This window comes from Danio rerio, chromosome 3, assembly GCF_052040795.2.
Source record: "Danio rerio strain M-AB ecotype USA chromosome 3, GRCz13ab, whole genome shotgun sequence".
Taxonomy (NCBI): domain Eukaryota; kingdom Metazoa; phylum Chordata; class Actinopteri; order Cypriniformes; family Danionidae; genus Danio; species Danio rerio.
The window spans coordinates 29,323,142-29,348,986 of record NC_141023.1 but is presented as its reverse complement, the minus strand read 5'-3'; the positions used below and the strand labels follow the sequence as shown (position 1 = coordinate 29,348,986).

The following is a 25,845-nucleotide window of genomic DNA, read 5'->3' as shown; positions in this document are numbered from 1 at the left end:
AAGTAAATTAATGGATAATGATGGGCTAAAAATCTGGAAATTTGGAAATCAGTGCGGTTTCTGCACGCACTGATTCGGTGTGGGCCTATAATTAGTAGTCCTACACAGAATCTTTACGTGCAGAAATCCACAAATTTTTAGCTCATTGAGTATTTATTGTGTAAATGTATTTCAGCTGAATGTTTTTTTTTTTGTTTTGTTTTTTTTAGCAAAAAAAAAAAAGTCAATGCATTCTGTCTGGGCTTAGTTATATGTATATTCTTTACATGGCACTAGCTTTTAGAAATATACAGAAAGTCTTTGAATGCTGCAGTAAATGTGAGTGCAGCAATGACGTGAGGACAGGGTTTCTGTTGGCCTGAATGTGAATTCACCTTTCATTAAAAATGTTGTAAGAGCAGGTCTTAAATTTGTTAAATTATAGTAAATGTTGCACATCTATCTTCACCAGTGTATTTTCCAACATGAATATTTAAATGTCCTTAATCAAGATGCATTTGCAAAGGATGCAAAATCAATAAAATCCATCTTTTCTGTTTAAAAAAGGCTTAAATTGAAAACAAGTGATGTCAGTGGAATATGAAAAATTTAGTTTGAATAAAGCAATGGTGGACATTTGTCCTGATATTAAATATATCATATTTCTCATTTTTATGGAAAACAAGATATTTTACCTTGTCTTAGGGTATCATTTAGGAATTTGCACTGACATTTGTTTTGGAAAATGTTATGGGAAAAGGGGAATCATTTATAAAGTGTTGGTCTGCTCCCATAATTGTAAAAAGGGGGTGGATAGAGCAGCATAGGAAAAGTCTTAAAGAACTTGTTATATATATATATATGCTACTTTATACTAAACTCATACCACTAGTATAATCTATTAATGGTGCCTATAATGTTTTCTTAAAGTTCATTAGAGGATACCCAGATGTGTTTTATTTAAAACTATTATGTAACTGCAGCATGTAGTCGTATATGTACCCATATATAGCGAGTATGCTGTCACAAAGCTGTCGTATACTGAATTGTGTGTCAACAAATACTGTACACTTCTGTCTCAAATTTAAGTAAACCTGAGTAAAATGTGACAGGGCTTAAACCCATTTCTCTTGCTGAATGACAAAAACAAGCCTAAACCGTTGGTGGACCTGGCACGAGCTGGACCTGCAGGGGGCGCGCTGTGTTGTTTTATTTAGGTCGTCTCTGAGCTGCTGCTGTGCACATTCAATGAGACTGCAGAGCGGCGGAGGGGAGTCTCCGTTCAGAATGACAAAAACAACACAGATGCACGAAAACCCTCGGGTTTAGAAAAAAGGTGAGTTCCCTGCACCCTCCGCCATATTAATCCGTAACTACCCCTTTATTCTTGCTGCATGAACTTCTAAACGACGCCATGGAGATCACTGCTCTGCTCTCTCTACACGATGTTCCATCTTGCGCCATTACGTTTGCGTTTAGCAGATCTATCTAGGAGCTGGGGTGATGGAAGATAGCCGTTACCACACCGCTCATCGAGGGTTATCTAATTACTCTATTGCTGACCCACAACTGCTTTGTTTGGTTCTTATATTACAGTAGCAGCCAGGTCAGTGTTTGGTGTGCTTTGTTCTGGACAGGCAATATTTTGGCTACCTAATGCTTGATCAACTTCCTCCAGTGTTTTTATTTCGTTGACAGCTTGTTTTATTCTGTTTATAACTGTTGTCTGATTAAATGTTTTGTAGATAACTTTTTTATTTATGTTTATAATAACCATTTGGTTATTTAAAATGGATAACGTTATTACATCAAGGTTATGTAGAAATGTTGATTTAAAAAAATACGTGACATTTCTGTTAATGTAATGTTATATTATACTGTTACATTGTTAATTAAGGCATTGTTTGAATTCCCCAAAGTAAACATAGTTGCTCTTTAAATTGTGCAAAGTGTTTTCAAAGTGGATTTAACTTAACTGGTTGCTCCAATCCTCAGATATCTTGTTTATTATAGATGAATAGACCGACACATATGTATTTGTGTGTGCTGGTTACGTTAGTATTAATGAAAGGATGTGAAGTAATGAGATAAGAGTTGTTTGTTTTTGTGTGTCTGGAAATGGTGGGCTGTGCTTCTCTGCCTTTCTTGAGTCTCTTAACAGATTGTATACAGAATGAGATGTTTGCATTGAACAAGTTTACAGCATTTCTGCACAAACCTATGAAGCAGCAGCCTCTCCAGTACATCATAAATGTGTCAAGCCAACATGAAAATCGACATATGTTAGCATCCCTGTTGCTCTTTTAGTTAGTGTGTATAGATTTTCTTTTCTGTGTTAGTAGCATGAAACTGTGCTTTGTGAAGTTATGATTGTACGAGTGTTGTTGGGTTTTCTGCAATTTCTAGTATACTTGATGATGACATTGTGTTCCTAACTCTTTCTCCTTCAATTTAAGAGGGATAGGGAGAATGGACATGGTTTGCTCACCCTTATGTTGTTCAATAACTTTTTTAATTCTTTTGTGGATTATAAAAGTAGGGCTGTCACAATTAGAAATGGTCTAGTATAAGATTCTGACTGTATGATAACCTTAGATAAAAATATCATGGTTTTACGGTAATACGGTATCGTGATTTACTGCTCTTTCCCATTTCAGCGTAATATATTTTATTTTGAGAAACACTTAAAATATTTTGGATCAGTAAACATGTTGGGCTGAATAATTCAAATGAATCATTGACTTCTGCTGTCTTCATAAGTTTCAAAAACACATATTTGTTTTTACTATTTAAAATGGCATCTTTGGATATCTTTTCTGCTGGAGATACTGTTGTCATTTAAAAAAAAAATGTAAATGAAAAAATCTTACACCCACCTTTGACCATTTAAAACCTTGACTTTTCCAAACCGCGGTATACATTGAAAACGGTTATCATACCATGCCTTTTCACAATAATCAATATATCGACTTATCGCACAACACATGGACATGACTTCAATCATATTTTGTGATGCAATATATATTGCCTATACATATAAAACAATTCTAGCAAGTATCAACACTAGTATTTACTATAAATTAATCTAGTAAATATTCATGTGGGTGTCTGACAACTGAAAATAAATCTATTAGCAGTTATCGTAGCCTTTGTTACTTTTTTTACTATTATTTATTTGTTTAGCATATACGTTTTCAGATTCTGATTCCAATGCCCAACTAATACTTAGAATGACTATAATTAAATGAAATATTCTTACGATTAAAATATGTGTTCTTTTGAAGAATGTTTACAAAGTGATGCTATTATATTGTCATTCTGGCATTATATAATGAGTGGCATAAAATAGTCTTAAAATGACAATAATGTTGTTTTTCACAATATATTTTGGTGCCATATATCGTTCAACAAAAATTGCTATTAAAATAGTTTTATTTCCCTCTAACTTTCTTTTTTTAATGTACAATGGAAGTCATTGAGAACTGAAACTGTCTGGTTTCCAGTCAGTGTTCTTTAAAACATCTTGTTCAACGTAACAACAACAACAACATAAGGCTGAGCAAATTATAGCAGCTTTTTTTTTTTTTTTTAAACTGTCAATATCTTTGACCAGTTGCGTACTGAATGCATCCGATCTGCACGATTTGTGTCAAAGTCTATTGCTGAACTCTTTCTTATAAGATAGTCGATTGACTTCCGCTGGAGACTAACCCTCCACCCGTGGCTGTGTGCTCAATAGATAAGATATCAGTTCCCTGTGCAGGGCCATTTTAGCCACCCCCTCCTCTAGCAGTCGCTTTCTCTTCATATGTACATGCAATTTTCTATAAATGTTGTTTATTTAAGAGCTGACAGCATTACGTCTTTCAGAGCATTAGCAGGTCTCTCTGATGACAGGAGCTATAAGACAAGAGCATACAAGAATAACCCAAGCGTATGAATAAGAATGTGGTGACCACTGACTGTACCGATTTATGCTCTGTGTTTCAGGTGGGCCGGCAGGATGGGAGATAGGCCTGCAGTTCGAATTTCGGCTGCGATCACACCCGTGCAGCAGATGCTGGCGTCTGGCACTGGGGCTGTGCTCACATCTCTATTTGGTGAGGAAAAATGATCAGCACAATCATTTCTCCATTCAGTGAAAATGATGCATTCACTCACTGCACATGTAGATTTGTGCAAATGTAAAATTTGAGGTAAATGAGATGCATGTAGGATGTTTCGACTAAATGTATCAGATTCACTTTTTTAAAATCAAATATGAACAAAATTGTACAAACTTTTGTCAAACATATTCTGCATATTCAGAAATGAAGTGGCCTGTGTAAACTAGACATGGGCCGGTATGAGTTTCTGATGGTATGATAACCTTGGATAAAAAGATCACAGTTTCACCGTGTCAACATATTTTGATTACTGCTCTAAAATCAGTTCTTTATAAATGTGTGGGTAACAACTTATACCCCCAATGAACACAATATATTTTATTTAGGAAACATTTAAAGCATTTTGGAACAGTAAACATGTCAGGCTAAATAATTCAAATAAATCATTGACTTCTGCTCTATTCCTTGGTTACAAAAACACGGATTTCTTTACAAGACATAAAAAAAACCTTAGAATATACCTTAGAAATGTTATAACAGAACATTTTAGCTGTTTTAAAACCTTGACTTTTCCATTCCACAGTAAACCTTAAAACTAGTTTATCATCACATATCTAGTGTAAACCATAACCGATTTCTCAGAAAAAAACATACATCTCGCTTTTAAATGCGTTTTTATTAGATGCTACAAAATGCTACAGTTTTGGGTTTGAGATTAATCAATACCAAAGGGAAAATTTGATCTATTATATTAAATAAATATTTATCATAATGCAAATGCAAATCTCGGAGAACGTGTTTAGGCACATACAATATTAGATTTAGTGGAATTTGTGGAATCAAATCTTTCTGCAACAGCACATTTAAATTTTAATGCATTGCCTGTATTATCCTATCGATGTAAGATGACCACACTCTTGTGTTGACTATTATACATGTTTAACAATCTTTTTACTAGTTTTTCAAAAAAAAAAAAGCTAAATATTTTTCAATATTCACTAAAAATTAATCTTTTATTTAACTTTCAAAGTGGATATGCTCATGCATAAAATGAGAATAATGCTAAACATTTACCAATAGGTAAACATTCAGTTAAAAAATAACTAGTGGTTTTTATGCCAGTAATAAACTGCATCTGGCAAGTTTTTATCCACTTAATGCAAACTAATAAAAAATAAATAAGATTTACTGGCTTGAACTGTTAGAGCATGTAAAACACAATTTTATTTCCAGAATGTAACTGAGTTTATAGCTTTAAAGTTTAACATTTTATTTTGACAATTCTATGGATTTTTATGCATTCAAAATGAAATTGCATTGAAGACTAAATTGAGATTTCTCTGCAGTCACACCTCTGGATGTAGTGAAGATCAGACTTCAAGCGCAGCAAACTCCTCTCTTTCAAGGTACAGATCACAAGCAGCTCTTCAGTTTCGATTATAAACAACGTCAATTTGATTGAATGCTGAATCTCATTCATCTAGAGAATGGATGACAGTTTACACTATTTACACCATTTGTGCAGCCAGTGACCCATTAGCTGATTATTTAATTTTTTAAATTTATCCTTTTAAGAAATATTCTTCAACATGATCACACTGTAAAGCTACACTATAGATGCTGTCCTCTGAATGCTGTTTTCTGCTTCACCTAACACTGTTTAGCTGATCTGTGTGTTAAAGTTGAAGTGAATCCTTTCTGTGCAAAAAATAATGACTGATTCCAAACAGGTTTCTCAAACACACCCCTGATATCCATTGATTGCTCAATTAGTCCCGCCCCAATTCTGACTTGGTTGAGTCAGAATTAATGTCAAGTTGATCAGGATTGAAACGGAGCAGTGTTTTGATTGCACCTCAGTTTTAAAATATTTTTTGGAAATGTCCCTATAGATGGCTTTCTTATAAATAGTTATTTATGTATATTGGGCTAGGATAAAAGAATTTGAGCTATACTTCAGCTTTGATACCATTTAAATAAGGCTTCAATGTTTTTCAAAAGTTTTAGGTCATTTCAGGATTTAGTCTGGGGTTTAAAAGAAACATTTCTGCTCACAGAGCTGCTTTCATTTATTGTTGTTATTATTATTATTATTCTTAGTGAAATACGAATATTAGAATATATTTTAAGATGCAATTAATTTCTTTGTTTCTGATTTCTATCTATCTGAACAATTCCGAGACCAACTGGGAAATTCACAGTTTCATTGGATTTATTATTCATAGTTATGTTTAAAAATACCATTTGTGTATAATAATGTAAACTAATATTGACATTTCTTCCTATTTCAAAATAAAAAAAGTCATTTGGAACATAATAAAAAATACAGATGTCATGTGCATGAATAATATGAAAAGGAGCAATATTTGCATTAGTTTTACTTGGCACAGTACAAATCTTTTAAATTTGAAGAACCACATATTTGGTGGATTAACAAGGATTTTTTTTTAACACAACCAATAAAACATTTGTTGTTCTGACCAGCTATAAAAACTCTAAATCTCAAAAATTCTTCTTATTATTTAAAAAAAAATTGACCATACCTTTTATTAAATAAAACAAATATTGACATTTCACTCTTACTAAATAATTTTGGTGCATCCAAAGAAACAGTGAAAACTGTTCTAGTGGTCTCTTAATGTTTTCCATATATCTAACCACCTGCTGTAAGCTCTCAATAATGCATGCTTTATGCGTTTTGGCATTTGCTATATGCTATCTTTCTTTATCTCTCTCTTATAGCCATAGCAGCAGAATCAAGACCCTGGTTTAGGGTCACCCGGCCTTCAAAATGTGAGTATGTGGATCACATGAACCTCATTTCTGATCCTCTTTCACAGCCCAGCAGCTCGCTTCACTAACACATGCTAACTAACGCTCCAAGTACTTCTAACACGCATCTTGGAAAACCACTAAATCACATAGTGTGGACAGCATACTGGCTTGCATAACAAACTATCTAACATCTGTAAAGTGATTGACTCAAGGTCACCTTATAATAAGTCATACCATGCACACCCTCTTTGTGTGTAAAAGTTTAGTTTAGGAGAAAATAAAATCCAAACCAGCTCATTCTACCTTGAACCATTCCCAAAAATAGCAGATAGACAGCTTGTTTGTGCCAAAGACTAGATTTGGATAAACTGCCTAGGCACGGTCAATGCCATGGTCATCGTTATTTATAGAATCTCTTATGTAAGACCTCAGTCCTAATTGATTAATACTTTGAAACGAGTATAGGAAAATACCGAAGGAGCCTCTTGGAAAGCGCCTTGTTAAAGTAGCGTTAGATACCACAATCCAAGAGTCACACACTGCTTAGGTCATACATGTTGTTTTCCTTTTGCTTTTGATGATTTGAATCTGATGCATTTGCAAAGAGAAACAGACTCTTAATGAAGTATGGTGGCAATTTGCTTTTGTGCATTGAATTATAATCACATGAAAGCTGATATAAAATGTGCTTGCAGACGGTTATTGTCAGGAAGCAGATCATTTAGAGAATCTTCTACATTTATGCAGTTTTAATTTTTTTAACGTGTATCAACTTTGATTTATACACCTGTGTCTGTCTGCAGTTATTGTCCTGACTTTAATTTTTAAAAAGAAAAGTTCAATCTTCCAATTCTAATTGTAATTTCAAATAAAGAATAAGGATCAAAGGTGTTTTGTATCACTTGAGTATTTGTGTTTTAAAAATGTATCAGAAATTTACACTACTGTCTTGTCTGTTTTTAGGGAAATGTTTTCTTTATTGTAATGGGTTGATGGACCACGTCTACGTATGTCAGAATATGTCTAGCTGCTCCAACTTGTACAAAACCTCCACCCACTTTAGTGGCACCTTGGTAAGAATTGATCAGCATTTTTACGAATTAAAATTTCACGTTTTTGTGATTTGTACAAACTCATGATTGCTTTGCATCTCGTTTGTCAGGATGCATTTGTAAAAATAACCCACAACGAGGGCCTTCGATCTTTGTGGAGCGGACTTCCTCCCACACTGTAAGTCAATCTTCTTAGTGCCAATGTAGTTACATAACTTATTCATGACATACGTCATCTCTTTTATTGGACAGATGTGTAACAGGTGTTATTAGATGGAGCTGACCCCTCGTTTCCTTCGTGTCTCTTATTTGAAAAGTGCGGCTCATGCTACGACTTGATTCTGACCCAAAAAGTGCAGTATTCAGACTAATACCTCTTAGATGTACTGAAGTGATTCAGTAAAGGTGTGTTCACGCTTGGTGGTTTTGTTACCATTAAAATTCACTCTGGTGCAATTGCTGCAATCTGAACCTTCAAACACACCGAATAAGGAGACCAAGACCAAGTTTTCTCAGTGTTGGATAATTTGGTGAATTCTGACCTTATATATGCAAATAAATAAGTGGCTTTAGTCGTGTTGCAATATACACTACCTGACAAGTTTTTTTCTGATGAATCATCTGTTGAACTGCATCACAAATACTGCAGAAAACTTATTGGAATCCACACAAACACACGATTCTAAGAGAAATAAGTAAAGTTTGGTGAAGGAAAAGTCATTGTTTGGGGTTGCGTTCAGTATGGGGGCGTGTGAGAAATCTACAGAGTGGATGGCAACATCAACAGCCTGAGGTTTCAAGACATTTGTGCTGCCCATTACGTTACAAACCACAGGAGAGGGCAAAACGTTTTGGAGGAAAGCGCTCCTTCTCATACTTCAGCCTCCACATCAAAGTTCCTGAAAAGCAAACGAGGTCAAGGTGCTCTTAGATTAGTCAGCCCAGTCACCAGAAATGAACATTATTGAGCATGAAGATGAATCCAGAGGATCTTGATGAACTCTGGGAGTCCTGCAAGAACGCTTTCTTTGCCATACCAGATGACTTTAATAATAAGTTATTCGAGTCATTGCAGAGATGTATGGATGCAGTCCTCCAAGCTTATGGGAGTCAAACACAATATTAGTTATTTTTCCACTGCACCATGACTCTATATTCTATACTGGACACTATTCTGTTAAGTGACAAAACTTTTGTCCAAGCAAAGTCAGACCTTACTGTTCTAATTAAATAATTAAAAATCAAGGCATGATCATGTTTTATTTTGGTAAAATAAGCATAATCTAGAGGCCTTTGCCTGTCTAATAATCTATAATATATAAATAGTATAACATTTGCAGAGGAAAAACATTGCAAAGGAAAACAATTCAAATGCATTAAACAAATGTAGCCTATTTTCAGCCGAACGTGTCTGCTTGAGCATCTAATGAGAAAAAGAAACCTTCAAACTGTTTTTGTTAACTGTATATTATGAAGTGCTTTACAGTTTTATTATAAATCATGCGCTTTCTCTCCAGCATTTAAATATTGATTTGTACTGGCAATGGCATATTATTATTATTATTATTATTATTATTATTATTATTATTATTATTATGTAATGTAAACGTGAAATAAAAAGAAAAAAAAACTTTTGCGTTGTGTAATCGCTGATATTTCAGATGCACTCGTGTCAAACTATTATTAGTTTACTATTACTATTATATATGCATACGAACCATATTGTCTCATACCACATCATTTGTTTAAAAAATTCATTTAATCGCTCATTTTCCTTCAGCTTAGTCCATTTATTTTACCAGGAGTCACCACAAAACAACAAACCACCAACTTACTATAAACTCAGTGCTGCCCAGTTCTCGTTTTAGTTTTTATATGGCATTATTAAAACTGGGTTCATAACAGGACTAAATGTATTACTTTTCGATTTAGACCAAACGAATGGAGAGAAGCAAGTGTGAACACACCCTAAAATCATGTTCCATATTATGAACACTTGATCACAATTGAGAAACAAACGACATTTATTCACACATACACCTATTTATTTAAGAACATACAGTTATTGTGATGGATTCCTTATTTAATATCCTTATTAATTAAGGAAACCAGAATTCTCTTTTGGCTCTTGGCTATATTACTTAGCTAGAGTTTTGTTTGGGAACATCTTTTGTAATGTTGTTCAAGGAATAAATTAGATTCAAACCTTACCACACAAAGCCAATGTCCACTCCAGTGAAGAAAATTAATAAAATACACGTTCACTAATAAAACAAAAGAGGAATAAAAACAATCATAATAACAAAACCAAATCCTTTATTTTAATCTCCATTGAGAATAACGGGGCTAAGACATTCAGTAAAAAGAATTCCGTTAAGCGCGCTGCTGGTTTGTATGCTCCTGCCTTTTATACAGTATTCAAGCCCTTGAGTACAGGTGTGCCTTTTGTTTTAAATTATCAATGTTTGATATACTTGAGGATATCTGTTATAACTTAGAATAAATCCCTTTGAATAAATACAGAGCAAAGCAATAATCAATGTTTGATATACTTGAGGATTATTTTAGACTTAAATTATCTGTGTCTTTGTCCTGTCACTGTCATTCTGTTGCACTATGAAAACTTCTGTCACAAAAACAAATTCCTCGTATGCTTAAACATATTTGGCAATAAAGCTCTTTCTAATTCAGAATTAGACTCCAGTAATCATGCTGCTTACTGAACAGTGGTGCAGAAACCGCTGTGTAAGCATATGACCCTTTGACTTTGTTAACAGTCAACTTGATTCAGATCAGTCATTAACATATTAATTCTATATTTACAGTCTGTTTTTAGTGGGGTCAGTAACTCTAGCAGATGTCCTGACTAAACAACAGATACTAAGAATCCTTGAAAATGACATACATTTGTGATTAATGCCGATTTGTGAAAGCTGATTGGTGTGTTGTTGCATTTGTAGGGTGATGGCGGTTCCTGCTACAGTCATTTACTTCACCTGCTATGACCAGTTGCGGGACTTTCTGTGTTACAGCATGGGCTATCATGGTGACCACATACCTCTCATAGCTGGAGGATTAGCAAGATGTGAGCGTTTACTCCTCTTTGTATCCTATGTTATTTAGATCAAAAAGTGCATCCCTAACTGAAAACATGCTTATAATAATAGTTAAATAACTGTGCATGGTAATTTCTCCCAATTTCTTTACATTTAGATTTGCTGCCATCTAACGCTCATTAAAATATATATCAATATATAGATAGCCGATAATCCATAGCATCAGTATTGACCTACAGTGCTCAGCATAATTGAGTACACCCCATTTTGAAAATGAATATTTTTATCCATTTCTCAGTGAATTTAGGCAATGTATTTTGGTGCTTTAAAAAACAGATTTATTAATTTAAATGTATTAAAATAACATTTTAGTCCCCAAACATATTCAGAAATTGAAAGAAAATGCAATTAAATTCAAGCAAAATATTGCAAATATATATTTAAAAAAAAAACTAAATTAGTCTTTTTTGGTTCTCTTGATTTATTTTTTTTGCTCATATTTTTATTTAATATTTTTCTATAACATAATTTTAGATGTACTAGTTTTTGGACCGTTATCGTAAGTTATTTTGTTATATAAGCTCCAGATTTGGCTTTAGTACTGACTAATCTAATGTATATGCACAAATATAATATTGTATAGCTTCCTAATAAAAATGAATTTTAAAGATAGATTTGTAAGAGGTGTATTTATATATGCTGAGCACTGTATATATTATAATGTTGCTTATATCGCAATTCAAACTATTGTGCAAAATGTTTTTGTTTGGTTTTGAAATCTCTTTTGTCTAAGATTTGTTCATTTTATAAGATCATACTTTTGTGAAATTTGAAAATGTAAAACCTTATTTTATCTTATCGTATTTTAAATGATAAATATTTCATTTATATTGGTGATGGCAATGCTGAACTTACAGTAATCATTAATCACTCAGAAATCATGTCATTATGCTTATTTGATGCTCATCGTTGTTAATCATTTTCTTTTCAGCTTAGTCTCTTTATTAATCTGGGGTCGCCACAGCGGAATGAACCACCAACTTATCGTGTTTTACTTAGCGGATGCCCTTCCAGCTGCAACCCATCACTGGCAAACATCCATACACACTCATTCACACACATACACTATGGAAAATTTAATTTTAATTGGCAATCGTGCTACCCACGGCGCCACAGTGACGCCCATTGTCATTGTTACGATGACCACCACCACCATTAGTATTATTATTATTATTATTGTTGAAAGACTCAAGTGCTGATTTTTTTATTTATTTATTTTTCAGTGTATTTTATGCAGAGATAGAACTTTTCTTTAATGGAATAAGTTCTGGAACTCTTTTTTTTTTTTTTATATATATATATATATATATATATATATATAATGGCAACAGTAAGGACATTTATTTTAATCATTTCAGTGGTGCGCTGACAGTATGAGCTTTTCCAAAAAATCCTTCCAACCCCAAATATTTGAACAGTACAGAATAAATGATAAAGTTAATTAATAATAATAATAATAATAATAGGGTGGTGCTGTGGGTCGCCTCACAGCAAAAAGGTCACTGGTTCGAGCTTCAGCTGGGTCAGTTGGCATTTCTGAGTGGAGTTTGCATGTTCTCCTTATGTTAGTGTGGGTTTCCTCCAGGTGCTCCGGTTTCCCCCACAAGTCTCAAGACATGCGGTACAGGTGAATTGAATAAACTAAAGTATTCATAGTGTATGTCTAAATGAGAGTGTATGGGTGTTTACCAGTGTTTGATTGTGGCTGGAAGGGCATCCCCTGCATAGAACATATGCAGGATAAGTTGGCAGTTCATTTCGTGACCCCAGATTAATAAAGGGAATAAGCCGAAAAGAAAATGAATTAATAATGATAATAATAATAATTTATCATATTTTATATCAAATAAATGTTCTATGAATGAATATGTGGAGATTTGCTAATGATTAATTTAAACTGAAAAGCATAATTTGAATATCCACTCATGCATGCAGTTTTGGAGTAGTTTTCCCAGTGTTCTGTCAGATTGTTGCTGCTGTGCTGTGATCTCTGGCAGATTATATTGACTTGTGTATGTCTGTCAGTGGGAGCGGTGTCTGTGATCAGCCCTCTGGAGTTGGTTCGGACTAAGATGCAGTCCCGCCGTCTGCAGTACAGCGAGCTGATGGTGTGTATCCGCTCGTCTGTGGCTCAGGACGGCTGGTTATCTTTGTGGAGGGGCTGGGGACCCACTGTCCTACGGGACGTGCCCTTTTCTGGTCAGTGACCCGCGCACTCTCTGGCAGCGTGATGTTCCTGCTGATGCGGTGTTTGACTGTTTGTGTTGTTCTGCAGCCCTGTACTGGTTCAACTATGAGCTAGTGAAGGCGCAGCTGTGTGAACACTACAGGACGCCGCAGGCCTCATTCACCATCAGTTTTACAGCCGGGGCCGTCTCTGGAGCAGTGAGTATACTTTAAAACAGCCACATATGATTGATGACCTAATTTTAGGTCTAGACTCTGAAGGCACCAATACTGTTTTTTTTTTTTTTTTTTTTTTTTTTTCATTCAACTGTCTATTTTGAGATTTTTGGCTTTCTGAGTTTTCATATACACTTGTTTATTTTGTCACAATTTATCCATTTTTATTCACTGATTTCAATTCAAATTCATGTTTTTGCACTGAGCTGTAAATGTCAAGTTCAGTAGCATAAACTAAACTTAGGTCTATGTCTGTCTGTCGTTCTGTCATTTTGACCATCTGGTGATCATTTTTATCTATCTGTCTGTATCATTCTGTCTGTCTGTCGTTCTGTCTATCATTGTTATTCTATCTATCTGTCTATTGTTTTCTATTTTTTTCTATTGTTCTGTCTTTCTGTACATCATTCTGTCTCTGTCTATATTGTTGTCTATTGTTCTATCGTTGTCTATCTGTCTCGTTCTGACCATCTATTCTATCGTTGTCTATTGTTTTATCATTCTATCTGTTTGTTGTTCTATCCGTCTATCGTTGTCTATCATCCTGTCATTCTGTCCGTCTATCATTCTGTCGTTCTATTGTTGTCTATCGTTCTTTCAGTTTATTGTTCTTTCCGTCTCTCATTCTATCATTGTCTGTCTATCGTTCTATCAGTCAATCATTCTGTCATTCTATTGGTCTATCGTTCTATCCGTTTATCGCTTTATCGTTCTATAGTTGTCTATCATTCTGTCCTTCTGTCCGTCTATCGATCTATCTATACATCTTTCTTTTCATTGTTCTATATATCTATCTGTCTGTCCTTCTATCTGTCTATCGTTCTGTCTATCTGTTTTTCAATCATTCTATCTATCGTTCTATCTGTCTGTCTTTCTGTTGCTCCTATCTGTCTATCTGTCTATTAATCGGTTTTACTGTGTAATATGTTTGTACATAATTTGGTTTGATTTATAAATTCTTTAATTCAACAAAACTTTTTTTTCTGTAATTATGTAGTGATCAAAAGAGATGCCCAAACCAGCCAGATTCCCATCATTAAAAGAAAAAAACTTTATTCATGTAGAGCACCTTGCCTTAAAAGAAGGAACCAAATGGATGTAAATTAAAATGAGCTTATAAAAGGTTACATAAGGCTGCGCTGAGACAAAAGATAATACAACGTGAACAGAGCGTGATATCTTATCTGGCCTGATTGATGAACAATAAGGGCTTTTTATATCGGAGCAAACGCTGGGTCGACTTCTGTTCCAGATTAATGTAGGTTAGGAGTGAAATAGATATTTTTTAGTTTTAGTTGCAGTTTGTGTGTTGTTTTTATTTTATTAACTACATAAAACACGAGTTTTTATTAAAGAGTCTTGGGCCAAAGAGGATCTCCTGATTTTGTTTTATTTTTTGTGTGCTATTTTTATACACGGTTTTGTGAAATATCTGCCAGTTTATGTGAAATGATTTTGATCGTATTGGTGCTGAAAACACAACAAATAAAATAAACCAGATTTAACTTTTACTCAAGGTTTACAATGCAAATGCACAATTACAAGCACTTGTTTGACAAGCAAAGCCACAGCAGGTCTCTTATATAATATATCCACTAAAACATATAAACATAAATGTACATAAATAAAATGAACATCTAAACACATTTTGTATATTTTTCAGTAACATAACTGAAATATAAATAAATAAATAAATAAATATATATATATATATATATATATATATATATATATATATATATTCACACCTACAAAAATAATACAATCAATTGATTGACTCAACAATTTGTTAATCCCTTTTTCCCTGCAATTTTTGAGGGCACGAATTCCATATGGGCCTACTTATAACTACACTTCATTTTTCACTGATAATAGAACTGATTAGGTATATTGATATATGAATGTAATGTAATGTGTATTTATATAGCGCATTTATTGTGTATGGCCATACACCCAAAGCGCTTTACAATCATGAAGGGGGTCTCTCCACACCACCACCAGTGTGCAGCATCCACTTGGATGATGTGACGGCAGCCACAGGACAACGGCGCCAGTGTGCTCACCACACACCAGCTGTTGGTGGAGTGGAGAGACAGTGATCGAGCCAGTTCGGTGGAAGGGAATGATTAGGAGGCCATGACCGTAAGGGCCGATAGAGGGACTTTGGCCAGGACACCGGGGTTACACCCCTGCTCTTTCACGAGAAGTGCCATGGGATTTTTAATGACCACAGAGAGTCAGGACCTCGGTTTAATGTCTCATCCGAAAGACGAAATTGAGAAGAAATTGAGATGTATACATACAAAATCACTCACTTTCCCCTTTCTAATCAGAATATGAATTTTCTTTTGTCAGATAGCCGCAGTTCTGACCCTGCCGTTTGATGTGGTGAAAACACGCCGGCAGATCCAGTTAGGAGAAATGGAGGCTCTCGGAGGTAAAGCACCTTCTCTAGTTTGACCTGTTAACACATTGCTGTAACACAACCTGCATGCTGAGCAGCATGTGATGTCATTGGGCAACAGCTCTCTTTTAAAACAATTCAGAGCTCGTTATTTTAGCCAGGGATAATTAAATTGATCGGGCATTGCATTTCGTGACGTTTTGACCTTTTCAGCAGTGTCCATGAAGAAACCGTCCTCCACATGGAACATGATGAGGAATATCTGGATTGACATGGGATACAAGGGCTTGTTTGCAGGTGAGATCCTATGTCTTGTAACAGTGATGTCACAGTTGCTTTCTAGAGATTGAGATCAGTTCAAAGAAGCCTGTCGAAGACAGTCAAAAGATAAGAAGTCTTATAGTGATAAGGCTCAATTTCAGTTTAAATCCAAGACTATAAAATGTCAGAAAAATAATCGTATAAAAAAAGTTAATCAAGTTTAGTGACTGAAAATTTGTGCATATTATATGGCATAATGTAATGAATAAAAATTCAATGAGCTTATTATTTATTTGTGAGCACTGCAGCTTTTAAATCCATGGCACTTTTCATAGGCCCTGTTTTATAGCAGTTTACAGTCAATAAATCCAAGCACATTTGTGCCGAGCCACTGCTTATTGATCTGCTGTTGATGAATTAAGCGCCCTCTTCTGTCAGAGGCTGAAACTGTATTTTGATTTTTTTAAAAACATTTTTGAATAAATATGCAGTAAAGTGGTGTGCCATTACTAAAAAAAATTGTATTTTAAGTGCATTCTAAAACCTTTATATGAATTTATATATATATATGTGTGTGTGTGTGTGTGTGTGTGTGTGTGTGTGTGTGTGTGTGTGTGTGTGTGTGTATATATATATATTTATTTAATAGTTAAATAAATAAAAAATGGCAAAGATGAGCATTGTTTAAAATCTTATTAAAAGCCAACATAAGAATATCCTATTATTGTGTTTAACTTGAAGTTAACAATATGTTTAATGACTCTTTTATGAAAGTTTGAAATGAATTAGCTTCATAATAATTACATTTTTAGATCGCGCTTATTTTTTTACAGCATGACAATTGAAAATATTAAAACATTAAATTAATGCAAATTACCGTTAACTTGACTGACCTTTTATGAATATAAACATTATTACAGCACAAGGATTATCCAAACAGCGTTTGCAGCGTGTCTCTCAGGCTCTCTCTAGCGGAGAGTTGCACCAAGCTGTCATTCACTCACAACTGATGTTTAAATATCCCCATTTCAAAGCATTTATTCAATCAAAGATCATTTAACAATTTGTGATAACATAATGTTCACTTCATAAAGACAGTAATACTGTGTGATGCATAAATTAAATGCAAATGTATGTTGTCGTTCCTTTAAATGTCTCCCCTCTCAGGCGACACTGGCACCTTAAGCTTGCCCACTGTCTATTTTTAAGCGCATTAGGTGGACGTAGCAAACTTACATAATTTTCTCAGAAACATCTAGTAGGAAGGTCTTTGTTGTGCTTGGGGTTGAAATAAAGATAACACAGATATATAGCTTGCCTATGACTTGTAAGTATTTGTTCAGAGATTGGCGTTAAAAGGTAATCTTTACGGAATATCGTTGTGAATGGAATATGGTCAGTTTGCGTTAGATGTTTTGTAAATGTTACGTATTGTTTTAATTGAGAATAAAATAAGTGAGCAAACTCATACAATATATTTATTACACCTTTAGAAGCAGGACTTTTGTGTTATTGTTTAACAACCATAAATATTACTCTATTTTGCTCAAGTGATACAAGTTTTATTTGGGCAGATCTTTTCAAACCATCCTGAATTCAATCACTCCTTGTGGATTATGATTTAAGTTTAGGTATTTTGAATGTAAAGATTTATTTCATACATGCAAACAAACCTTTTAACAAACAAATCTTTTACTAAAGACTCAGCTCTGCCCTCTGCTGGTGGTTGTCGTCATCGTAGTAGTACTAATAGTAGTAATCGTTGTCATAGTCATCATCGTAGTAGTAATCGTAATAGTAGTCGTCATTGGAGTAGTAGTTGTCGTAGAAATTGTAAATAACTTGCAACAGTTTAAATCTTTTTTTTCATATATGAAACTATTATATACACTTAGTAAATTAATGAATTAATTAATAGCCATCATAGTAGTAGTCATTGTAATTGTTATCGTAGTCGTCGTGGTACTTGTAGTAGTAGTAGTAGTTGTTGTAGTCTTCATCATAGTAGTCATTGTAATAGTTGTCGTAATCATTGTCATAAATAAACTTTTTTCATAGACTTTTTATTTACATTTTTTTTCATATATAAAATTATATTATATACCAGGGGTCACCAATCTCGGTCCAGGAGGGCCGGTGTCCCCGCAGGTTTTAGCTCTAACTTGCCTCAATACACCTGCCTGGGTGTTTCAAGTATATCTAGTAAGACCTTGATTAGCTTGTTCAGGTGTGTTTGATTAGGGTTGGAGCTAAAATCTGCAGGACACCGGCCCTCCAGGAACAAGTTTGGTGACCCCTGTTATATACTCTAAGTTAATTAATAATCGTCATTGTAGTAGTAGTAGTAGTAGTCGTCATCTTCAAAGTCGCCGTTGTAGTACTAGTAGTCATTGTCATAGTCATCATCATAGTAGTATTCGTAATAGTCGTCATCATACTACTAGTTGTTGTAGTAGTAGTAGTAGTCATAAAAGTCGTCGTAAATAACTCACTACAGTTTAAATCTTTTTTTTTTTTATCAATGAAACAATATTATATACACTCAGTTAATTAATTAATTTTTTTTTTATAGGTTTTCTTCCAAGAGTGATCAAAGTAGCTCCAGCATGTGCAGTCATGATCAGCACTTACGAGTTTGGGAAGACATTCTTTCAAGAGCGTAATCTGCATCAGGCGAGGTGTGGACTTTGAGCTGGGCAAAAGGATCTGCGGTTTGTCCAAAAACTAGGCCGAGGAAACTGAGTGGGACTCCTTGTCAAACTACTGCAAACACTGTTGGTGAAGAGTCTCCAAAATCTTAAGTTGTTGGGTGAAGTGCCCACTGACTGGCACAAAGACATAAAAGCTGTGAGAGTTGACTTAATACGTTTGATGCATCTGAGATCACGGACTTTAGTTATGATGCATCAAGTAAACACACAGTTTTCCTCCAAACCCTGTGATGCCTTGGGGAACAAAACCAAAGCATGCTGGCAGAATCACTACCTCCCCACTCAACGAAATGGCTGCCGGTTGGACATGAAGATGTTGTATCTGCAGTGCATGGGTTCCCTTTTACTAAAGACTCAGCTCTGCCCTCTGCTGTTCAAGATGAAGAAAACCCAGGAGGAATGCATCAGCTACTACTTCAGCAGGGGATTCAGAGTACATTTCATTCAAAAATCAGATATTTAATTGTTCCTTTTTGTGTTTGTTATTTGATTCTTTTAAATTGGAGTCTTTGTCCTTTGTGGGGACATTAGACTCTGAAAGTCACTAGAACTTTTTTTTTAAGTTTTGTTTGGTGCATTGAGAATGTAAAACACTTTATTATTAATAATAATAATTTTATTATTATAATTATTATTATTGTTATTTTGTGGCAAGGGATGTGCTAATGAATGGATCTCTTGTCTTTAACTATACATGTTCACTGCATTTAGTTCAGATTAAGCGATACCTACCTACTGATGTAAAACACACTGCTGACTTGAAATGACTAGACAGTTCTCATGTTTTGTCTAATAAAATATATATAAAAAGTCCTTTCTTAGTTTATTGTTAATGCTGTGGAGTTATAGGTTTTTATTTTTTATTTAACTTTATTAGTTAGTGAAAAATATTAGTGTTAGTGAAATACATTCTCAGAGTGTATTTATTATTACTTCTACATTTTACTAAATCATCAATAAAATAAAAAGTTGTTTATTAATTAATCGATATGCCAAATGCAAATCAGCATATTAGAAAGCTTTCTGATGGGTTTTGTGACACTAAAGACCAGAGTAGCTTGTTGAATTCAGCTTTTGGCATCCTAAAAAAATAAATCACATTTTTACCCACATTTACACTGATGCATTATTTTAAATGGTAAAAATATATCTCAGTAACAGGCTGCTTGCTTTGCTGTGCTTCTGATAACAAAAGGTATTTAATGGTACATAACACGTAGCAACACAAGAGAGTATTTTCTTTTTTTATTTGAGTGGTTGAGTAGCTTATGAACAGTAAAATAATAGAGATTGAATGTGCCTGAAGAAATATTTATTATGCCTGAGACTGTGCTTGCTGAATGTTTATAATAATTATTACATGAAAATCAGTAGAAGTAAAAAAAAAAGTTGTTGTTAGAGAGAGAGAGAGAGAGCACCTAAAAATTAATTCAGTCATCAATTACTCACCCTTTACATGTTTCAAACCTTTGAGTTATTTGCTTCTATTAAACCCAAACGAAGAAATTTTTTCAATGAAATTTAAAGGCCAGTAACTATTGACTTCTATAATATTTTCAGGCATACAATCGGTCTAAAAAAATAATTTTTAATACCTGAGGCTGTGCTTGTTGAAAGTTCTAAGTCAAAGCCAGCTTTATTGTCAATTCAGCCATATGTACAGGACATATAAAGAATCGAAATTACGTTACTCAGAAGTTTCTGATACATATAACAAAAATCAGTAGAAGTAAATAAAAGTTGTAATTAAATGGATAGTTCATCCCAAAAAAATTTAATTCAGTTATCAATTACTCCCCCTTTACCGGTTTCAAATGTTTTGTGAGTTATTCGCTTCTTTTGAACACAAAAGATATTTTGAACAGAGTTGGAAACCTGTAACCATTGAATCACATGGTATTTGATTTTACTACCATGGATGTCAGTTTTACAGGTTTTTCAGTGTTCTTGGAATTATCTTGTTTCGTGTTCAACAGAATAAATAAACTCCTAAAAAAGTGATATCATGTGGTTGAGTAAATAGTTTTAAGTGAGCAATCCCTTTAACTCCCCTTCATGTGTTACTGATTCTGCTTGCAAACTGTTTTAGATAGTCACGTACACCGTCCGATAATGATAGTAATAAACATCAAGATTAAAATAATTTAAAAACTATTGAGATTTTTTACACACTTTCAACATACTTCAGCCACGTGTGGAGTCCAATTCATTACTACTCTCCCATAGAGGGCGACGCCGCCACTGGAGGATCATAACGTCTGTGCGAAAGACACAAGTTGTGACGCATACACGTCGAACGTGCTTCCAGCTTTATAAGGAAGCGCCGCATTCCTTTCGCCCTCTTTTAATCGGACAGGAGACGAAATGGTGAGTGTGCGGCTTTTACTTACAACCCGATCAAAATCAAACGCATCGTACTTTTTACAGATACATCCCAGTTTGTGTTGTATTTATTAAAGCCAGATAAGCGTTTTATTATGTTTATTGCAGGTTGTAAGAGGGTTTTACGCATGGCGCACGGGTTTTCGGCTGTATGAGGAAATGGCAACATTCTTGTCTAAATTAGGCTTAAAAACAAGTATACACGACTGAAGGTTTTGTTAATCTCAAAACTGAAATCTAAGATTGTTACTTAAATAATAAAGAATTTTTTTTGTAAGTGTTTGTAATGGCCACGGTCTCCACACGTTGTGCGGCAGCCGGCGAGTCAGGCCTCGGTTTTATTAGCCAGAAGTTAAAGTAACCGTGTCTTTTATATATGTATTTTTGTATTTAACGTTCTCATGGTAATTTTAAAGTCATATATGCGATACAGTTTTGTGTACAATGGTTTTTTTTTTCTGAGTGAAGTTGTGAATTGCAATAACGGTAAATAAGGTTTTTTAAGTTAAGGAATGTTTTGAGTTTTAACGTTAGTTCAATTTGTTAAATATATATTTGCAGTAAAATCTCAAAATAAACTTAACAGAAATTAACTCTATTGAAACCTTACAAGAATTTATGCTTTCCAAATCGACAAACCACAGAGTTACAGGGTCAGAAAATGTTAAATTTGTGAGTTTTTAAATGTTATTTAAATGAGGAAATTAAACGTGTTATAGGCGATTAAAAAACGTTACAACATACTTTGTAAAAATTCTGCTAATTGCACAACCCAAAATAATGCTAAAGGATGGGTCTGCGCACTATAGAAGAAACAATTAATTTTAGTTGACTTAATGCATTCATGAGGATAAAGCTATGCAGTTATGGAGATGACACCATTATGGATGTGAAGAATGTGAAATTGGCACTTTTGCTTTATTTTGGTAAAACAAATATAAATATTTTAAAACATTAACAAATATTGAGTTTTTTTTCTTTTACTACGTACTGTAAAATACATGCTTGCAAAAACTTTTTTACATGTTTTTTTTTTTTTGGCAAGGTTAACATTTGCATGCATCTCATTCACTCCTTTGTGAAGCATTATAATTTATTTACATTTCCCTCTTTTAGTCTCACCGTAAATTTTCGGCCCCACGCCACGGCTCTCTGGGTTTCCTGCCCCGCAAGAGGTGCAAACGCCATCGTGGCAAGGTGAAGAGTTTTCCCAAAGATGATCCCAGCAAGCCTGTTCACCTGACTGCTTTCCTTGGCTACAAGGCTGGCATGACCCACATAGTCCGTGAGGTCGACAGACCTGGCTCAAGTGAGTGACCCCTTCAGTTCTTGCATGCTGAAATTTTATGTCTGCCATTGATGATACTCTCGACGGGCGGACATATTTGGGCCATGAGCCCTTGCTGAATGTCGAGTACTGAGAGCAGTTGCATAACTTTAAAAATATCTTTGATCAGTCTGGTTGTATAAAACTTTTTTTTATTGCAGAATTTAAAGTTTTGTTTTTTTTAAACCCATTCAGAGGTCAACAAAAAGGAGGTGGTGGAGGCAGTGACCGTTGTGGAGACTCCTCCCATGATTGTGGTGGGTGTTGTTGGATACGTCATGACCCCTCGTGGTCTGCGCTCATTCAAGACCATCTTTGCTGAGCACATCAGTGATGAGTGCAAGCGTCGCTTCTACAAGAACTGGTAAGTTAAACAACTTCTGGTCGCAGTGCATGCATATTTAGTCTGGAGCTGGTGGTAGCTGGCCAGATTAAACAATGTTGTTTTTTTCTGAGCCAGTCTAATTTGTCGGTATGGTGCAGCTCCGCTCAGGTGCCTCGTGCCCTGATGAGCTCCGGGCTCCGCTGGCCGGTGGAAAGGGCTCCTTAGAAACCGTGCCATGAGCCAAAATGACCTAGTGCTGTCGATGCCTCCCCTTTTTTTTTATGAGGATGGGCAAGCAGCCGTGCCCAGTCTCCTTCCACTGGCCCACTGGGCTATGAAGGAACTGTGTGCCAACCTCTTGTTCTCCCCTGCCCTCATCTACCACCTTCAGGTATAAGTCCAAGAAGAAGGCCTTTACCAAGTACTGCAAGAGGTGGCAAGATGAAGAGGGCAAGAAGCAGCTGGAGAAAGACTTTTCCTCCATGAAGAAGTACTGCCAGATCATTCGCATCATTGCCCACACTCAGGTGAGCTTAAACTGCTCATTTTAACTCCGTAATTGTTTAAAATGATTTAATTTTTAAATTTAATCCATTGCATGATTTTCCTTTTTTCCTCAGATGCGCCTGCTGCCCCACAGACAGAAGAAGTCTCACTTGATGGAGATCCAGCTGAACGGAGGCACCATCTCCGATAAGGTTGACTGGGCCAGAGAGAAGCTTGAGCAGTCCATTCCCATTGCTAATGTCTTCTCTCAGGATGAGATGATTGACGTTATTGGTGTTACCAAGGGACATGGATGCAAGGGTAGGTGGACTGCTTTCTCTTTTCCCGCTTTTGAAGTGTTTACTTTAGCGTCGTGCATGTAATGATGAAAAACATGGATTAACCGCGTCAGGCATGGCGCCCGAAACGCATGAGGAAATTTCCCATGCTGCCTTCCTTCTGACAGCACACTTGCCCTTTTTTAGAAGCAAATGCAAACTTGAATACTTTTCTGATCAAAGATGTGTTTCTGTAGGTGTGACTAGCCGTTGGCACACAAAGAAGCTGCCCCGCAAGACCCATCGTGGTCTGCGTAAGGTGGCTTGTATTGGAGCCTGGCATCCTGCCCGTGTGGCTTTCTCTGTGGCTCGTGCTGGACAGAAGGGCTACCACCACCGCACAGAAATCAACAAAAAGGTAATGCTTCAGAAAGTCACTCAAATGTTCATGGCATACGTTTGTGGACGTTTTGTTGCAGTCTTGCCTCATGCATGCTTTTGTTCACCTTTAGATCTACAAGATTGGTGTGGGCTATCATAACAAGGACGGAAAACTTGTCAAGAACAACGCCTCTACTGATTATGATCTGTCCAACAAGAGCATCAACCCTCTGGTGAGTGTGCTGTTGTCTCCCTATTGTGAATTTGATAAATTATGTTTGTGCATGCATTAATACTGATGCCTTTTTTATTTTAGGGTGGCTTTGTGCATTATGGTGAGGTGACGAATGACTTCCTCATGCTGAAAGGCTGTGTGGTCGGAACCAAGAAGAGGGTTTTGACTCTGCGCAAATCTCTACTGGTCCAGACCAGCCGTCGTGCTCAGGAGAAGATCGACCTGAAGTTCATCGACACCACCTCCAAGTTTGGTCATGGACGTTTCCAGACCATCGAAGAGAAGAAGAACTTCATGGTGAGTGGATGAGTGCTTAAGAGACACAATGGCTTCTCTGCACATGTCCTGTGACCTATCGCAAACAGACAAACCCTGAACGTATTAGTTAATTAAACCGAGTTCAGTGAGTGCATAGCTGCTGCTTGGAGTAATGTCTGAAGTTTAAATTGGTAGCATTAAGCCTCCGGTCGCGTAGAGGTTATGGGCCTCTTGTGTGACGCTGCATTTACTTGGTTATTTGCAGCTGGTCCAAAGTGATGACTTTAGCTTAAGGTTCTCAACAGATCTGCTGACTCAATAGCTTCATCACTCTGCTCAGTTGGCATTGAGCTTGTAATTGCTTATTGTGGCGCGACTAAAGAATGCGGAACACATTGGTCCTGTGCAGGTCAGTGCACTGTTCGTAACCTGTTTCAGCCTACCAGTCTGAGATTTGGGTTCCATTCCAGTGCAAGATTAATAAACTCAGTGAGGCAGGGGAGTGGTGCCTCATTTGTGCTTTCTCCCTGTTCACTCTCTGATGACATTCCTCTTCTGGTTTTATTAGTTAAATGAGTGAGTTAGATCTCTTGGTGACCAGTTTTCTCCTTTTTCTCTGACAGGGACCCCTCAAGAAAGACCGCCTGGCCAAGGAAGAGATGGCCTAATTGTGTTCTGCTCCTGTTTTGCCTGGTTTCATGCAGTACTGCGGAGTTTAATAAAAACAAAAACCAAGTTCATGACTTGTATTTTTTTAATTGTTTTTTTTTTTTTAAATCCTAAATCCAGAGCAGCTTTTAAAGGGGGAAAAGGGGGGTGGGTTATCTCCTGAGGAGGGGCACCTCAGCCAATGAGGGCAGTGGCTCTAGCCACCCCCCTATGCACGGCCCTGCATGGCAGCGTCCATCTTGCTTTATAGATCACGATTACTTGTTTGTGAATTGGAATATCATGTAGTTGATGACATGAACAAGCGTGTAAATGTTAAATTAAAATGGAAAAAAAATAAGGGAGACATTTGTCATACATTGCTGTTGTGGCTGTGTAGTGTCATGTGACAAACATGCGTCGCCATGGAAACATTAAGGTGAATGTTCTTTAAAAAAAAAAAAAAACTGACTTCCGGGCCAGATAGAATCTTTTAAACTCACCGGTAAAAATAACTAAATTATCTACAGATTAATCGATCATTAAAATAATCGTTAGATGAAGCCCTACTCAACACCAACTTTGCGGGCAGAGATTATGTGGGTCCTCAAAGACCAATGGTTTGTGGTCATGTTTGACGAGTCTTAAGATGACAAAGCAGTTGGACCTTCATGTCCCCCACTAGGTGGATGACCACACTGTTGTGCATGTATTAAAC

The 25,845-nt window shown here is 35.7% G+C and overlaps 2 protein-coding genes and 2 non-coding genes across 12 annotated transcripts; all 4 read left to right on the top strand.

The window, feature by feature from the left end:
• The first annotated feature begins 1,218 nt into the window (after window positions 1-1,218).
• Window positions 1,219-19,621, top strand: slc25a39 (solute carrier family 25 member 39). 9 transcript variants are annotated; one of them, NM_200486.1, is given in 12 exon segments: window positions 1,219-1,315; window positions 3,970-4,079; window positions 5,432-5,491; window positions 6,828-6,878; window positions 7,824-7,933; window positions 8,023-8,090; window positions 10,873-10,997; window positions 13,054-13,227; window positions 13,304-13,413; window positions 15,787-15,868; window positions 16,049-16,132; window positions 18,669-19,621. In NM_200486.1, coding segments are annotated over 11 exon segments (1,080 nt in total). In that variant the 5' UTR covers window positions 1,219-1,315; window positions 3,970-3,982; the 3' UTR covers window positions 18,788-19,621.
• Window positions 19,622-21,146: 1,525 nt separating this feature from the next.
• On the top strand, window positions 21,147-25,219 carry rpl3 (ribosomal protein L3). Its single transcript, NM_001001590.2, has 9 exons — window positions 21,147-21,174; window positions 22,306-22,498; window positions 22,712-22,880; window positions 23,233-23,368; window positions 23,462-23,648; window positions 23,863-24,023; window positions 24,118-24,219; window positions 24,303-24,518; window positions 25,103-25,219. The coding sequence occupies exons 1-9, from the start codon at window positions 21,172-21,174 to the stop codon at window positions 25,145-25,147; spliced, it is 1,212 nt and encodes a 403-aa protein (NP_001001590.2). The 5' UTR covers window positions 21,147-21,171; the 3' UTR covers window positions 25,148-25,219.
• LOC137490813 (small nucleolar RNA U83B) lies at window positions 23,700-23,797 on the top strand. The gene has a single exon (XR_015481569.1). It is a non-coding gene; the product is annotated as a small nucleolar RNA U83B (small nucleolar RNA).
• Window positions 24,893-25,029, top strand: LOC137490811 (small nucleolar RNA SNORA54). Its single transcript, XR_015481571.1, has one exon. It is a non-coding gene; the product is annotated as a small nucleolar RNA SNORA54 (small nucleolar RNA).
• Window positions 25,220-25,845: the final 626 nt, after the last annotated feature.

Coding starts and splice junctions, on each gene's coding strand:
- slc25a39 (XM_087242340.1), top strand. CDS start 3,983: ATGGGAGATAGGCCTGCAGTTCGAATTTCGGCTGCGATCACACCCGTG. Junction 10,998..13,053: donor AGCTGGAGGATTAGCAAGAT/GTGAGCGTTTAC, acceptor TATGTCTGTCAG/TGGGAGCGGTGTCTGTGATC. Junction 13,228..13,303: donor ACGGGACGTGCCCTTTTCTG/GTCAGTGACCCG, acceptor GTTGTTCTGCAG/CCCTGTACTGGTTCAACTAT.
- rpl3 (NM_001001590.2), top strand. Junction 22,881..23,232: donor CGTCGCTTCTACAAGAACTG/GTAAGTTAAACA, acceptor TACCACCTTCAG/GTATAAGTCCAAGAAGAAGG. Junction 23,369..23,461: donor GCATCATTGCCCACACTCAG/GTGAGCTTAAAC, acceptor TTTTTTCCTCAG/ATGCGCCTGCTGCCCCACAG.